The sequence below is a fragment of the Sciurus vulgaris genome (assembly GCF_902686455.1).
Source record: "Sciurus vulgaris genome assembly, chromosome: 1".
Taxonomy (NCBI): Eukaryota; Metazoa; Chordata; class Mammalia; order Rodentia; family Sciuridae; genus Sciurus; species Sciurus vulgaris.
The window spans coordinates 212,356,980-212,373,078 of NC_136461.1; the positions used below are offsets into that span (position 1 = coordinate 212,356,980).

The 16,099-nt window shown below is 49.5% G+C and overlaps 1 protein-coding gene across 1 annotated transcript; it reads left to right on the plus strand.

The window, feature by feature from the left end:
• Positions 1 to 13,847: 13,847 nt before the first annotated feature.
• Positions 13,848 to 15,869, plus strand: EXOSC4 (exosome component 4). Its single transcript, XM_079132105.1, has 3 exons — positions 13,848 to 14,084; positions 15,158 to 15,364; positions 15,463 to 15,869. Exons 1-3 carry the CDS (start codon positions 13,914 to 13,916, stop codon positions 15,820 to 15,822), a joined length of 738 nt encoding a protein of 245 aa, XP_078988231.1. The 5' UTR covers positions 13,848 to 13,913; the 3' UTR covers positions 15,823 to 15,869.
• Positions 15,870 to 16,099: the final 230 nt, after the last annotated feature.

Genomic DNA, 16,099 nt, shown 5'->3' on the forward strand with positions numbered 1-16,099 from the left:
GTTCTCCTGGATGAGCTGCACGAGCCTCCGCAGCTCCTCGTTCTCCTGTGCCAACCGCTGGATCTCCTGCCGCAGGCCCTCATAGCTGCTGAGGAGGGACATGCCCAGCAGCACGACGTGGGAGGTGGCCGGCAGCCAGCAGCCTGGCCAGGGACGGCAGACCCACCATTGTGAGGTCAGTGGGCAGCCCTGCCCCCGCATTCCGGTGCTTCAGGGCCAAGGCCCAGCCATCCCAACCACTTGCCACAGGCTCACCCGACTTTTGACTTATGGCCCTGTGGCCTGGATGACCAGGGATGCCCAAACTGGTCCAGGCCTCTGGGTTCTTCCAGGAAGTACCCTCCTGGAAGATGGAAACTTCTTTGTGCCAGCCTAGCCCACCTGTCCACGCTCTCACGCCCACTCGGCCTCTGGCCACATACTCCTAATGTTCATGCAGGACAAGGAACTGGGCAACTGGACTTGGTCTCTGGGCAGTTACAGCTGAGTGGCACTGGAGTCAGGGAAGGTACACAGTGGAGTGCACTGCAGGGGTTTTTCCTGCTTAGTGACCACAGGAGCTGCATAGCATCAGACATCGTGGGTGGGCTTGCAGGATTGGGTGAGCTAAGGATCAAATCAGGAGGAGCATGGAAGGAGGCTACAGGCAAAGAGACAGAAAGGGCTAGGCTTGTTGCAGGGGTGGCAGGCCATGGCACTGTCCCATGGAGACCATGGCAGGGGGGCAGGTGATCTGAGGGGGTACCCCATCCAGGCCTGGAAGGACTCTAGGAGGCAGGTAGCAAGGAGGCATACCAGAGCTGAACATCTGGGCCTGGGGCCAAGGTTCCCTGGGCACAAACACCACCCCAAGGGTGACAATGGATTTGCATTTCAGATCAGATAATGGATTTTCCTCTTTTATGAACTCTATCTTTTAATGGGATACTTCTGTGCAGTTGCTTTGATTTTTTTTTGACCATTTCTTATTATATGATGGTTATTTATTCACATCGTTTCCTTTTTGTTTGCTTGATGGAGTTCCCATTCGTTAATCTATGGGTTCTCCTGGGATTTCCAAGCCCCTTCCCTGGTTGCTTTTGTGGGGTACAGAAATCCCTGTGGTGCCAGGGGTGGGGAGGCCCCACTGACAGTTGGGAGACCAGGTGCTACTAAACACAATGGAAATTCAATGATGAAAATCCAAATAATTCCTGTAATTAGGGGGAGGGATCCCAATCCCAAGGAATGTAGAGTATTTCTGATAGTACTGGAGATTTTACCCCCTAAGAATGACAGGTTCAGTAAGTCAACCTCCAACTCAGATGCTCTGAAAGCCAGAGGGTGGACATGGCAGGTGGAATTCCAAGAAGGCCCCAAGATTTCACACACACACACACACAAACCCCAGGATTGTGAATAGGATGAGCTTTCCTGCGATGATCAGGTTATGTTTGGGGCACAGCTGAGGAATAAGGGGGGCTATCTTGGGTGTACCTGACTTCATCAGGTGAACCCTTTAAAGGACCGGTCTCTTCCTGGTGCAGAGATCCAAGGCATGAAAGAGATCCCCTGCAAGGGTGACGCCTCCCGGGGAGGGCGTCGTGGGACAGGGATGGAGCAGCGTTTAGAAACTGAGACGCCGGTCCAACTGCTGAGAGGCAAAGCCAAAGAGAAAACCTTGAGCGTGGCTGGTGTGGTAGCACAGCCTGTGATTCCAGGAGCTCGGGGCGTGCGAAAAAGAAAGTCTGTGGCCCCTTTTCAAAAGGGGCCCTCCCCCTTGGCCCGCCCTAATTCTAAAAGTAGCCAATCATGTAGATTGTCACCGAACTCCTCCAATCGGAGCGAAGGGCGGTGCTGCCTGTGGTTGGAGATAGAAATTGGGGCCTACTGGCCCAGGCGGCTGCTGGCCAGGGTCCTAGCAGCCTTCTGCAGAGGCGAGTTGGCCCTGCCCACCTGCTTTCCCCCACGCGTTTGACTTCTTGAGGCACATTCTTATTTCTAACACAGGGAGAGACTGAGGCAGGAGGAGTGCAAATTCAAGGTCAGCCTCAGCAACTTAGCAAGGCCCTAAGCAACTTAGTGAGACCCTGCCTCAAAAAATAAAAAAAAAAAAAAATCAAAAAGAACTGGGGATGTGGTTAGGGTTAAGGTGAAGCATCCCTCAATTCAAGCCCCGGTACCAAAACAAAATAAAACAACAAAAATAAAAACACATGAAGTCTTGGATCTCGGCTAAGAGGCGCCTCGGGCTTTTCCCCTTCCCTGCTCCCAGTGAGTTGGAGGCTCCACTCAGGGAAAGCCGTTTTGAGCAGACCAGGCCCATCACCCACTGGACTCCTGCTGGTGGCACAGGAGCAAAGAGGACTCTGGGAGAAATCACCCCACACACCGTGTCCCATGTAATACAAAGCTGCTCTCCCGCGCTTTCCGGGTGCAACCACTTGTCAGTCTATGAACATCCTGGCTAGCTATTGGTTCATCAGTCAGCTTGCAAGTATCCTTCTCCGTTATTGGTCCCCTGTTAGCCCGGTGGACTCCAACTGCTTCACGGTAGCTACCCTGCCTTCTTTTCTCTCTTACACGCTTGCTTAGTTTCTCCTCCTCACTTTTCACTCTTTCTTGCCTGCACCCTTTCTCTTTCCCTTTCTTTTCCTCTCATTTTCTCTCTTACCCTGCAGGGAGACACTCTTATTTGCTTAATAAACTACTTTATGTGATTTCCTGTGTCCGTGGAGGTTTCTGTGGTATTCCTTACACCCCAGAACCCAGAAGCCACCAGGGTAGGAGGGAAGATGAGGGACCAGGGACCCTGGCTTTATTTGGAAATTGTGTGTATGGAAAAGCAATGCCTGAGGATTTCTGGAGACAATGAACATCTCAGTGTAGCAATGAGCGCCCAAAAGAATCAGCAACTAGACAAGTGACAGGCCAGCCAGAAAAGTCAGGGACAGGACTGGGCTGTAGCTCAGTGGTGGAGCGCTGGCCTAGCATGCGTGAGGTAGGTTCAGAGCTCAGCACCACACTTAAGTAAATAAAATAAAGGTCTATCAACAACAACAACAACAAAAAGTCAGGGACAGAGACAGGGAAAAGGGCCCTGCTATCACACCGGTCCTTGTGTGTCCAGGAGGCCATGTAGAGAACAGGCTGCACCCACTGGAGCAACCACAGCTCCGTGAGAGTGGAAGTCCCTGATGATGTGATGGTTTCCCAGGCTGCTCTAACAATCTCAGATTTGAAACTTGAAATGTCAAATTTATTCTCCTAGTGTTCTGCAATCCTGAGTCATCAAAGCTGAGTCTGTGGGACCAAGGATTTTTTAGCAGGATGGTTCCTTCTAGGTGCTTCAGCAAGAAGCCATTCCTGTAATGAAAGCTTGGTCTTTGTCCCCAGTGCCAATTCATGCCAATTTAATAACGAGGACACAATTTTAAGAAAAAGAAAAGAGAAGTTTTATTGCTTTGCTAGCAAAGGAGAAGCACAGGAGAGTCCTGTCCCTGAGATTATGATTCTGCCCATCAGCAGGAACAGGGAGATGTAAAGGAGCTATTCACAGGTGTGCCCTGACAGGAGGTCCCTGGGCACCCTGATGGTGTGTTAGTATTCACTTGTTAATTTGGGAGGTATTTACATCCTAGATCTTCTGGCAGACATCTCCTCCTGTGGAGCATGGATAGCTCAGGGTAATCTTGTCCCCCCACCCAACCTGGGGGAGAGGGAGAAGAGGAAAAGAAAAACATGTCCCTTTTAAAAATAAGCCTTGCAGCTGGGGTTGTGGCTTAGTGTAGTGGTAGAGGGCTTGCCTAGCATGTGTGAAGCACTGGGTTCAATTCTCAGCACCGCATATAAATAAAGAAAATAAAGGTCCATCAACAACTAAAATAAATAAGTAAATAAAATAAAAATAAACCTCAGAGCCAGCATGGTGACACACACCTGTAATCACAGTGTCTCAGGAGGCTGAGACAGGAGGCTCACCGAGTTCAAAGCCAGCCTCAGCAAAGAGCGAGATGCTGAGCAACTCAGTGAGACCTTCTCTCTAAATAAAAGACAAAATAGGGCTGGTGGTGTGGCTCAGTGGCTGAGTGCCCCTGAGTTCAATCCCCAGTACCTAGTACCCCCCCACACACACAAACAAAAGCCTCAGCTCAAAAGGTCACTTCACTCAAAAGGTGGCATGGACCTATAGCATTCCCTACCTTCTCTTCCATCTCTGCAGCATGCCAGTGTTCCTTGGCTTGTGACCATCTCTCTCATCTCTGCCCCTGTTGGTCTGTGGTCTTTCCTTCAGCAGTCACACTCCACTCAGCTTCCTCCTTAAGGACAGCTGTGGTCATATTTAGGACCCACCTGGAGAATCCAGAATCAAGGCCCCATCTCAAGATCCATGGTTTAGCCATGTCTTCAAGTCCCTTTAGCCAAATAAAGTGACATTCACAGGCTTCAGTGAATCATACGGGGACCCCTCCTGGGTCATCACTCAGCCCCTGACACTGGCTGCACATGGGCATTCCCACCACACAGACCCCTTGCAAATTGTGGCCGGGGAGCTTAAGCAGGACCTGTGGCCAACTGATGGCTGAATACTAAACTATGCCCATCCTGGTTCAACTTCTAGGAAGTCACAGTTCTTCAAAACAATAGCTGCAGGGAATCTAGCACAGCCTTCAGAAGCTGCAAGCAGCTGGGAGATGGACTTCACAGAGTTGGGCCAGGCTGGCTGCTCAACTAATAAAACAGCAACAAGCCCAAGGAGGCTGGCTAATCATAATGTAGTTTTCAACAAAAAATGATGACATGGTGCTGACGATATAGCCCATCTCGTAGAGTGCTTGCCTAGCATGCACAAGGGCCAGGGTTTGAATCCCCAGCACCCCCTGCGGGGGAGTGGGGAATGATGATGTGTGGTCTGGGGTTATGGCTCAGTGGTAGAGCACTTGCCTAGGATGGGTGAGGTCCTTGAGTTCAATTCTCAGCACCACATTAAACAAAAAAAAGCAACAATAAACAAATAAAATAAAAGCTAAATTTTTTTAAAAAAGATAACGTGTGCAAAGGATAGCATGACTCTTGCACAAGAATAGAAGAGGGCAACAGCAGCTATCTTTGAAGGGTCCAGATTTGGGATTAGCAGACAAAGATGTCACAGCTGTGCTTATGCAGAGGCCCAGAACAGAGTGGCATGGCGGGTGTGTGAGTCAGCTTTCTTTCACTGAGATGATCAACTGGTAAAGAGGAAAGGTTTACTTTGGCTCACACTTTTTGGAGCCGTGTCCCATGACTGGTTTGCCCTTGTTGCTTTGGGTGAGGCAGAACATCACGATGGGCTCACGTGGTGAAGGCACAGGGCTGCCAGGAAGTGGAAGAGACAGGAAGGGGCTAGGGTCCCAATCACCTCCTTCAAGGGCACACCCCCAGGGGCCACCTTCCTCCTCCCCGGCCCCACCTCCCAAAGGTTCAACCACCTCCTGATAGCATCAAGCTGGAGACCCAGCCTCCTCACATGGCCATTAGGTGACGTTCCAGGTCCAAGCAATAGCGGCAGATCTTATTAGTGTGGAGCAGGAGGAGGGGCGAGAAAGGGTCGGCGTGAGAGGCCCCTGAAAATCCACCCAGGGGACCTGATACCCGTCCTGTGACACCACAGGACATGAGCTGCCCCTCACCTCGTGTGGGCGCACTGTGGAAGAAATCGACCTGAGGGAGGAGGGAAGACCACGAAGAGCCACTGAAGGCACATCCCACAAGGGGGGCACCTCCCTTCTCCACATGGAGGCGCACACCTCATGCTCCCAAGGTCACACACGTGCCCACCAACTGCTCTGAGGGTCGCTAACCTTTAAATAACCCTCCAGTAGTGATGCCAGGCCAGAAGGGCAACATGACCAAGTGACCCCCCCCCCACATGGGCAAGAGTGGCACAAGCACCGATGCCGGGGTCCAGCCTTAGCAGCAGTCGGGGTCCTAGGTGGATGGGAGGTGCCGGTGCAGTGGAGAAGCAGCAGACAGAGACACCAAGTGTTCTGAGGCTGAATCTGGTTTATTCGAAATCTTTGAGCATTAATATACTGTAACACTTAGCTCAAAAAACATGCTGTGGTTTTCATTCATAGTTAGCTATTTTTAACAATACTTTTGCTTACAAGTACATTCTATAATTATTAACAAAAGAAATCAGCCTTTAGACAATACTAGTTCCTATGCCAATTATTCTTTGGTTAATAGTAGACTAAAATTATATTTTGACCTTTAAGGTATTAGATATAAGAAGGTAGAAATCATATCTGTGGTTAATCTATAGCACTTTCTGAACCAACTATTGATCTAATGAGAGCTCTTTTTTGCTCTTGTGTCTTTAAGCACCAACTAGAACATCTTAGCCTTTTCGTAAACCCAAGCGTTTGAGCATTAACCCATCTAACTATCCACTGTCCTTCATTAAATACACCTGTATAAGGGAGCGGAGGATCAGTAGGTAGTGTCCAGGTGTTTTTATTCACATCCATGTCTCGAGGATGACACCATGATTTTCCTTTTATTGTATGCAACATTTGGAGGTCCCTGTACTGTGGGGACCATGGGTTTTTGTTTTTGTATAACTGGAGCCACATGAGGAATGGCTGGAGTTGTTATTTGCGGTGCTGATAAAGCTGCTTGTCTTGCTTATCCATGAATATACCATTACTTATATTAGGGGGCATATCTCTTCCGATTTCACATAACAGAGATCCATTACATTTTATTTTGTATTCCAATACCGTAGAATTTCCCTGGAGATTATATGATGTTTCTCAAAGTCAAAGAGACTTGTGATTATTAACAGTAGTCCAAGAAAAGCAATCACACATAGGAGTATGCCATGTCTATGATTTCCAGGAGGGCGATAGCCGTGCAGCATCCTCTGTTCCAACAGAACCGTGTCATGTGCTGGAATGGTGGGAAACAGACGTGGCACACCAAGCTCAGAAGGCACAGCTGCCTGCTACTCCTAGGCCTTGTGCCACTACCCCACCTCACAAAAGTGCAGCGCTCAATCATCTAGAGTTCCATCCCACGCAGATCTGCCCCTCAGGGTGTGCCTCACGCTCTCTTGCCTTTCCCAGCCTGTCAGTGGACCTATCCTAGTCATTGTCCCTGCCTTGCTGTACTTCTGTTTCTTTAGCAGGGTAGTTGCCCTGATCTTAGGTATTGCACCCAAGGGCCAAGGATCACTCCACAGCACTCTCAACTCTAGTGAGAGTCCCACAGCCACTGCCCAACCTGGAGCTGGAGCAACAGAGGTGACAACTTCAGACCCCTTGCACCTAGACAGGGAAGTGATTTCTCCTTCCTGCAACTACCACTTACTCTGGACTTGGTTTTGCCTTCCTGCCTGCAGTTCCTCTGCCAGCAATTCCATACCCAAGACCCCTGAATACCTCACATCCTGGGAACAGCGCCGCACACCAAGAATCTGCCTCACAGCCTGTGACGCAGGGCAGTAACCCTGCAATGCCAGGACTTCCTGGTCTTCTCAAATTCCCCAGCAGCCTAATGAAGGGCGCCATCTGTTGAAGATCTTGCCATACTGCCTGCCAGGTGCCACCCCTTCCAGGTGGAACACTGTCTGCCAGGATGTGTCTGTGCTGCCTAGGGAATTGGAGCTCCAGGGTCAGGTTCACTGTGAAGTCACAAGGACCAATTCCTTCTAGGTTAGGGCCCTAACAAAGTGTTTGCAGGGTCGTATGTTCAGTTTAAAAACATTGGGGGGATACAGGGTTTTTTGTTATCCAGAGTGGTCTTGAACTTATGGGCTTGAGTGACCCTCCTGCCTCACTCTCCAAGTAGCAAGGACTAGGTGAATCACATGGTACCAGATCATTTAGTAAACTTTGCAAAAGGAATTTTTTTTTTTTTTTTTTTTTTTTTTTTTTTTTTTTTTTTTTTTTGTGGTGCTGAGGATTGAACCCTAGGCCTTGTGCATGCAAGGTAAGGACTCTACCAACTGAGCCACATCCCCACCCTGAAAGGGAGATAAAAGTCGTGACTTCCCCATCCCACAGCTGGGTTCTCAGTCACTCCCACTGTTGCCACATGGGACCTGGTGGGATGCAGCTTTGGATTCAGTGGGAACAGTCACTTCCTGACATATTGTCTCCTGCTGGTTGTTATGAGGTAGTGATGGCTTCCAGAAACACAGCCACCTCCCTCTGCTGCATGTCATGATGTGGTGAGCTGATAACACTGACCAACAAGTGCTGTTGACTCAAGGACAGTCCACAAATGCTCACCAACAAGGAAGCCTAAAGAGCCCAGAGAGCGCATGACTGGGAGAAAAATTCTGATGGCACTTTCCCCAAATTTAACAAAGTCCTAAAAATTTATTAAAAATTTATAGGTGGCTGGGGATATAGTTAGTTGGTAGAGTGCTTTCCTCACAAGCATAAGGTCCTGGGTTCAATCTCCAGCACTGCAAAAAAAATTTTTTTTAAATATTATATATACATATATATATAAAATTACCTGAAGTAGCTGTTACCAGAAAGTAACATATCTAAATCATAAATAATAAAAATAAATTTGGATCAAATATGCTAGAAGAGACCAAGACCAAGTTACATCCTTTTCCATATGTATCATAAAAATATTTTAATCTTCAGAGATCCTCAGAGCAGGCACCCAAAATAAGCAGAGAAACATGTCAGGGTGACTCTGTGTCTGACAGTTAACTACACGTTGTTTTTTCATAGTTAGTGATGTTTGTGGTATTTATCAACATAACACTTTTTTGTCACATATTGGATCTTAGCCTCTCACTGTATTCACCTAACTTTGGATATACACTTTTGTCTTCCTTTTCTTAGAGGGCCCTGTGCAGAGACTGCTCTTCTGCAAAGCAAACTTGCAGAGATGGCTAGCTTCTGAAACCAGTTTTGGAGGACTCCAACCACTCACTGTTGAGAGGACTCACTGAGCCTAAACTGATAGGCTGAACACCTGCTTTCCTTCGGGGAGTCAGGAATCTTGGTGTGTGTAAAGCAGAGGGTGCCTAAACAACCAGAGCACCAGAAAACCCAGGTGCTCTTTCCACCCTCCTCTGGTAGACAGCATCTCACATACACTGTTCTAACTCGCTACTAGGGCATTGTGTCTTGTGTGAGTCCACAGGAGAGGACCACAGAAGCTTGCTCTCTGTTTTCTTTGGACTTCACCCCATGACTTTTACCCTTGGCTGACTTTGATTTACATCCTTTCTCTGTGACAAGTCTAGCTATGAATACAATGAAATGCTGAGTTCTATTCCTCTTAGCAAATCAGTGAATGCAGGGTGGTCTTGGGGGTCCCTAACTAACACCACCCCCAGAGTTGCTGAAGCTCAGGCCCCTAAAACCTGGGTCCACCCATGTGTGTTCCCTTCATCTTGAATGCAGTGTCAGAGGAGTGAGGGCCCAGACCCTGAGATGCTCAGGTTGAGATCTTCCTTCCTGGGAGTGGGGACTCTTACACCACGAGCCATGGCAAGTGTTCCACTGAGGAAGAAGCAGAAGCTGCAACCAATCCACATTAATTCTTTCAAAGACCAACATCAACCTGATTGCTCTGAGCTGCTAAGGCCCATGTTACAAAATGGGGACAGTGGATCTATGGGATCCCTGGAGCGCCTTAGCAGGACCACAGGTGGTAAAAACTATCAGTGGACAGGGAGAATGACCTCAACCCAGGAAGAACAGGGATAGTAGAAACTAAGACCACCGAGGGAAGAAGGCCTCAGTTCAGCAGCAGAGCTGAGGATGGGGAGATAGAGTGTGGCTGGTGGCAGAGGATGGTGACCCATCATGACTCAGATCCATAGTAGTATTGAAGTTGGGGGACAAAAGGACAGTCAATATAGATGATAAATGATTGGGTCTGATGGGGAAGGTGGGGGCTAGTTGGAATGGAAATCAAATGCTGCCCTTCTCCCTCCTGCTCCAACCTGTTGCTGAGGTAACCTGCCCCAGGAATTGTTCCTCCCTGCCTGAAGTTGTGACAGTTGTTCATTGACACCTCCTGGCTGGTACCTTACTGCCTGAATCACTAAACCATTTGACCCTCCCCCTTGCCCATTTGCCTCCCACCTTTCGGCTCACCCTGGCCAGGTCACAGGCAGGATGGGGAGAGATAAGGGGGAAGGAGGGTATGGGAACAAAGAAAATCTAAAGTGTGTAAAAGGGGCAGGACACTCCCGCTGCTGTGGATACCAACTGTGGGTCCCCGTCTCTGCAGAGAAATCTGTATTATGATTCTTTAAATAAAACTTGCTTTCTACTCTTTTCTACACTTCTCTGATGTTCAGACTTCAACACCTGGGAAGAGGGAACTCATCATCACGGTCACTGGCAGTATCAGCATCAGGGCCGAGGCTTGCTGACTGACTCTGGTGTCCAGTCTTCAGCACATAGCCACTGTGGCAGGAATGCTGTCACTGCTGCCTGGTTCCTTGGGGCCGACTGTATTGCCCCAGCCCACAGCAGCACAATTTTCTTATGGCACAATGTTGACACTTCTCTGAGAAGTAAAGTCCATGTCCCCTCCCTTTAAGCCTGGCCTATGTGATGGCCTTGATCCATGGGGCCTGGCAGGAATGATACTATGTGGCTTCTGAGGTTAGGTCATAAAAACCTCGAGGTTTACCACTAGAGCTCTGTAATGTACAAAGCTGCTCCCCTGACCTTTCTGGTGCAGCCATTTTCCCCGCCTCCCAACCACTTGTCAGTCTGTGAACATCCTGGCTAGCTATTGGTTCATCAGTCAGCTTGCAAGTGTCCTTCTCTGATATTGGTCCCCTGTTAGCCCGTGGAATTCAATTGCTTTACTGCAGCTACCCCGCCATCTTTTCTCATCCTCCTGTCTCTCCTCCTCACTTTCTCTCTCCTCCTGGCTTCACACTTTCTTGCACGTGCCCTTCGTCTTTCCCTTTCTTTTCCTCTCATTTTCTCTCTTACCCTGCGGGGAGACACTCTGTTTGCTTAATAAACTCCCTTATGTGATTTTCCATGTCCAGCGTGGTTTCCGTGGGATTCCTTACAAGCTCAGCTGCTGTGCTTCAAAGAAGCCCAGGACACATGGAGGAGCCATGTTCAGGTACTTCCTGAAAGCCCCAGATAGTCCTGGCCAACAGTCAACATCAACTACCAAAAATGTGAGGGCAGGAGTCTTCAAGATGGCACCCATCAGGCAACAACTGCAGGAAAGAGCCCAAATGCACACTGTCTAGCCAAGACTAGGAAACCTAAGGATTTTCACAGATAATAAAATGATTTTTGTTATTTGAAGCCACTAAGATTAAGTAGCAAGAGATAATCAAATACACAACATCTTTCTACAAAGGGGGATGAAATTTGCATTCTCAAAGTGAAAAAACAAAGGCCCACTTGACGGTAGCACGCCTGCTGGATCTAATGAGAGGTGTAGGGATGGCCATGCTGGAACCAGACTGGATGGTCTTCCTAGAGATGTTGCATACCAGGATCTTTTGACCCGATGAAGGCGGAAATGAAATCGAGTCAGGTGAATGAGTGTGCAGGCCAAGGCTTTCACTGGGTCATCCATTTAGGGAGACACAGCTCCCACAAAAAGATGTCAGGCTATCTCCCTGAACAAAAAAAGGGAACTGGTTTTGTTGACTACTTGCAGTGGTGGAAATGTTAATTGACTTTAGGTGTATTCAAGAATTTTGCCCTGTGCTAAAGGTAGGTGAGTTTCTGCAGCTGTTCAAGAGAACACATTCAAGGCACCCTGACCTCAACCCTGCAAAACTGACACTCCTTGAGGGTGGCACACACCATGTCTCCCCAGGGTTTGCAGTCAGGCCACGTGTCAAAGCCCAGAAGTGTATTTGCCCTTTGTCCCTATCTCACTAGGACCCCTCAAGGCCTCCTCCTCTCCTCAGTCAGTGTTGCCACTCACTCAGTTCATCTTTCCACTTTCAGATTTGGAGCATGAGATGTGGCTTCTAAGCATTAGGGAGGGGATGGATAATGCACCTCAGGGTGGGGGAAGGGGTTCCCTGCTGACATTAACTTTAAGGGAGAAAAGCCCCCCTTACCTTTCCTTCTTGCCACTGGATGGGACTGACAGGAGAGACTGCAATACACCAGAACTAGAACTCAAGAGTAATAACATTCCCCATTGTACCTCTGCCATGCGTTGAAGGGGTGAACTCTGGGTTTAGAGGCCACCTCCATCCCTTGGCTACCCTGCATCTTTGCCCACCTCTTCCTCAGAGTCCTTACCAGGGCTGTGGAGGGAGTAGGCTGGTTCCCAAGTCTGTCTCCTTCTCCCCACCCTCCTACCCATAACATCAAAAACCCCCACACAGGTTGGGGACGTAGCTCAGTTGGTAGAGTGCTTGCCTTGCAAGCACAAGGCCCTGGGTTCAATCCCCAGCACTGCAAAAACAACAACAACAAAAAACACGCCCTTCTTTGCCTTTATTTTTTGATCTGTACAACTTATAACTAGGTGTTTATGGGAAAAAGGAGAATGAAAAAAAATTTTTAAAGAGTAATAACATGATGTCAGTAACACCCTAGATTGGCAAATTTTATTTTGAAATGTGTAACTTACTCTTTGGGACAAAGGAGGGATGAAGGAACTTGCTCTCATCGCCTACACTCAGAAATTCTACTCCTGGGACTCCATGCCCAAAATATAAGCCAATTGTCCACCATTGAGCAGTAGTGTAAATGCAGCCAACAAAAAAATTAACTCTGCTGCATTACTGCATTACTTGGGAGGGATTTCATAAAGTCTTTTTTTTTTTTCTTTTAATACCAGGAATTGAACCGAGGGGCACTTAGCCACTAAGCCACATCCCCAGCCTCCTCCCCATTTTTTAAATTTCATTTTGAGACAGGGTCTCACTAAGTTGCTGAGGCTGACTTTGAATTTGCGCCAGAACCGCTGGGATTACAAGTATGCATTGCCACACTCGACTTTTTGTGTGTGTGAAAACCACAAAATAACTGCCTATGAAAAAACATTTAAAAAATTAATCAGCATTCCCAAAGCTGACGTCTAGCTATATGTGTCTATGATCTGTTTGCAGTCAGGTGATAATGGAGAAAACCACAGAAAGGCCCATTTACTGCGTTAAGAAGAACTAAGTGAAAAAGGAAAAGGAAAACTGTTTTACAGAGAATATGATCACACACACGTATGGCCAAAAATCTTGTCTGGCTCGCTGTGGTTGGTACATCTGTAATCCAGCTACCCAGGACGCAGAGGCAGAAGGGCCACAGGTTCTAGACCAGCGTTAGGAACTTTGTGAGACCCTGCCCCAAAGCTTAAAAAACTGGAAAATGTAACTCAGTGATAGATCACTTGCCTAGCATGTGTTCGAGCCCCAGCACTGTAGGTGGGATAGGGGACTGGGAATGTAGCTCAGAGGTGGACCGTCCCCGTGTTCAATCCCTGAAAAAAATGGGGTTGTTGTTGTTGTTTTGTGGTGCTGGGGATTGAACCCGGGGCCTCAGTGCATGCGAGGCAAGCACTCTACCAACTGAGCTACAACCCCAACCCTTTGGGCTCTTTTTTAAATCGACAGATTTTATAAAACAGAGAACAGAAAAAGGATCTCAGCTGGGACGAACGCCCGCACTGCGGCCAGCCGACGACCCGGAAGTCCGCCCAGGAGGCCAAGGAGACGCACTGGTCAGCCGGGGCAAAGGCAAAGCCGGGATCGCGACCCAGGAGCTATACCCTCTCCAGGCCCGGAAGTGGGGAAAAAGGAGCTTCGCCAGCCGTAGTTGACCGGCCCGGAAGGACGCCAGAGCTGCCGGAAGTCGTAATCCCCAGGCCCGGAAGGACGCCAGGACTGCCGGAAGTCGTAATTTCCGGGCCCGGAAGGAGGCCGGGCAGCCGGAAGCCAGTGCCGTGTTGTCCGCGACGCAGAGAGCTGGGCCGGTGACATGGCGGGGCTGGAGCTCCTGTCTGACCAGGGTTACCGGGTGGATGGTCGTCGCGCCGGGGAACTGCGCAAGATCCAGGCGCGGATGGGCGTTTTCGCGCAGGCCGACGGCTCGGCCTACATCGAGCAGGGCAACACCAAGGCGCTGGCAGTGGTCTACGGGCCGCACGAGGCGAGTGGGCTGCGCGGGATCGGCGGGTCGCGGGCGCGCCTCCGTTTACGCAGCGGATGCTCGATGCCGCATCTTGACTGAGTAAATGCCCAAGTTCCTACAGTACATCTCTGGGTATGCCGGCCTCGCTCCTGCGCCCTACATTCCTCTTTTGGGTTCCTCACCGTGCCAGGCTCTCGCCCACTTGGTCTCTTACCCGCAGTTCTACTGACATCATGTTTGGGATGCCGCCGCTCCAGGCCGCTACACGCCTCCTTGCGTTTCTGTGTCTACTACCTCGAACGTCAGTTTTACTTAACCTTACCCGTTTGTCTTCCCACGGGAACATATACTCTTTGAGAGCAGGGCCTTTAAATAAAACCCGTCCGATTTTATTGCTACGTTCAACGCTGTAACAGGGCCTAGCCAACAGATAATTTTTAATTACTTAGCACACGAATGTGGGAACCCAACTTTCCAGGTGAAAGAACCCTGGATAAAAACAAGCACGGCACTTATGCAAAACAGAAAGAATGCTGATGGGGAGAGAGGAGACAATTCCAAATAATGTTGACAGGTTTCCAGAGAGGTGAGGACCCAGGGCTTTGTAGACTGGGGAAAGGATTGGGGATTTTATTTACCGTGTAACAGAAGCCTTTGGTAGGTAAGTAGAATGTGAGTGTGCCGGGGAGACAGAATAAGGCTTGATGTTTATAACCATACTGGGGCCACCACTTGGAGAAGTTGGGAGGAAATGGAGTGAGCATGGAAACAAGGAGGCCTGCAGGCTAGAGGTGACAATGACTTAGACTGACAAATGGTCTCCTTTGGATGTTTTGGAGGTAACATAGCTGCCCCTCTCTTGAGTTGTGTGTGTGTTTTTTTTTTTTTTTTTTTTTGTCCCCCCCAGTGCTGGGGATCAAACCCAGGGACTTGTGCTTATAACACAAGCACTCTGCCAACTGAGCTATCTCCCCAGCCGCTGCCCCTACTCTTGAGATTGGAGGGAGAGGAGAGGAGAGGAGGAGGTTGAGAAGACTAGGAAGTGTAAGCTGGAAGGGGTAGGCTTCGCTCATGCATCCTTTCTCCTCCAGATTCGGGGTTCCAGGTCTCGAGCCCTGCCTGACCGGGCTCTGGTGAACTGTCAGTATAGTTCAGCAACCTTCAGCACAGGGGAGCGCAAGCGGAGGCCACATGGAGACCGCAAGTCTTGTGAAATGGGCCTACAGCTGCGCCAGACCTTTGAGGCAGCCATTCTTACTCAGCTGCACCCACGATCCCAGATTGACATCTATGTGCAGGTGAGCTGGCTTCAGTCCTCAACCCAGTGAGGGAAGGGGACTGGAGGGTTGAATGGCAGTCTAATAGACTGATACCTTGGTGGTGGGGGTCCCTGTAGGTGCTGCAGGCAGATGGTGGAACCTATGCAGCTTGTGTGAATGCGGCCACACTGGCAGTGCTGGATGCTGGGATACCCATGCGGGACTTTGTGTGTGCATGTTCAGCTGGTTTTGTGGAAGGCACAGCTCTGGCAGACCTCAGCCATGTGGAGGAAGCAGCTGGTGGCCCCCAACTAGCCCTGGCCTTGCTGCCAGCCTCAGGCCAAATCGCACTGCTTGAAATGGATGCCCGGTTGCATGAGGACCACTTGGAGAGGGTGCTAGAGGCCGCTGCCCAAGCCGCCAGAGATGTGCACACCTTGTTGGACCATGTGGTACGGCAGCATGTGCGCGAAGCATCTATCTTGCTGGGGGACTGAGCACCTAACCACTTGTGTCCAGAATAAAGTCCTGCTCCTCTGCTCAACATTCCTTGCTGTATAGCACTTTCAGACAGTTTGAAGATCTGTAGCGCCTGGGCTGGTGCTGGCTGTGGGGAATGACTTGAGGAGCCAACCCCACATAAGAACTATTTGTCTCTTGGGCCTCAGAATTCAAACCTCCAGAAGGCTGGAGGGGAGGGTGGGGTGTGGCTGTCTGGGTGGAGAAAGCAGTCTGTTGATGAGAAAAACCAAGCCTCAGACCAAAGAGTCTGCC

Bases quoted from the DNA above. Each gene is read 5' to 3' on its own strand.
- EXOSC4 (XM_079132105.1), top strand. From the start codon at position 13,914: ATGGCGGGGCTGGAGCTCCTGTCTGACCAGGGTTACCGGGTGGATGGT. The intron at 14,085-15,157 runs GCGAGTGGGCTG...TTTCTCCTCCAG, and splicing joins TGGTCTACGGGCCGCACGAG to ATTCGGGGTTCCAGGTCTCG. The intron at 15,365-15,462 runs GTGAGCTGGCTT...GGGTCCCTGTAG, and splicing joins AGATTGACATCTATGTGCAG to GTGCTGCAGGCAGATGGTGG.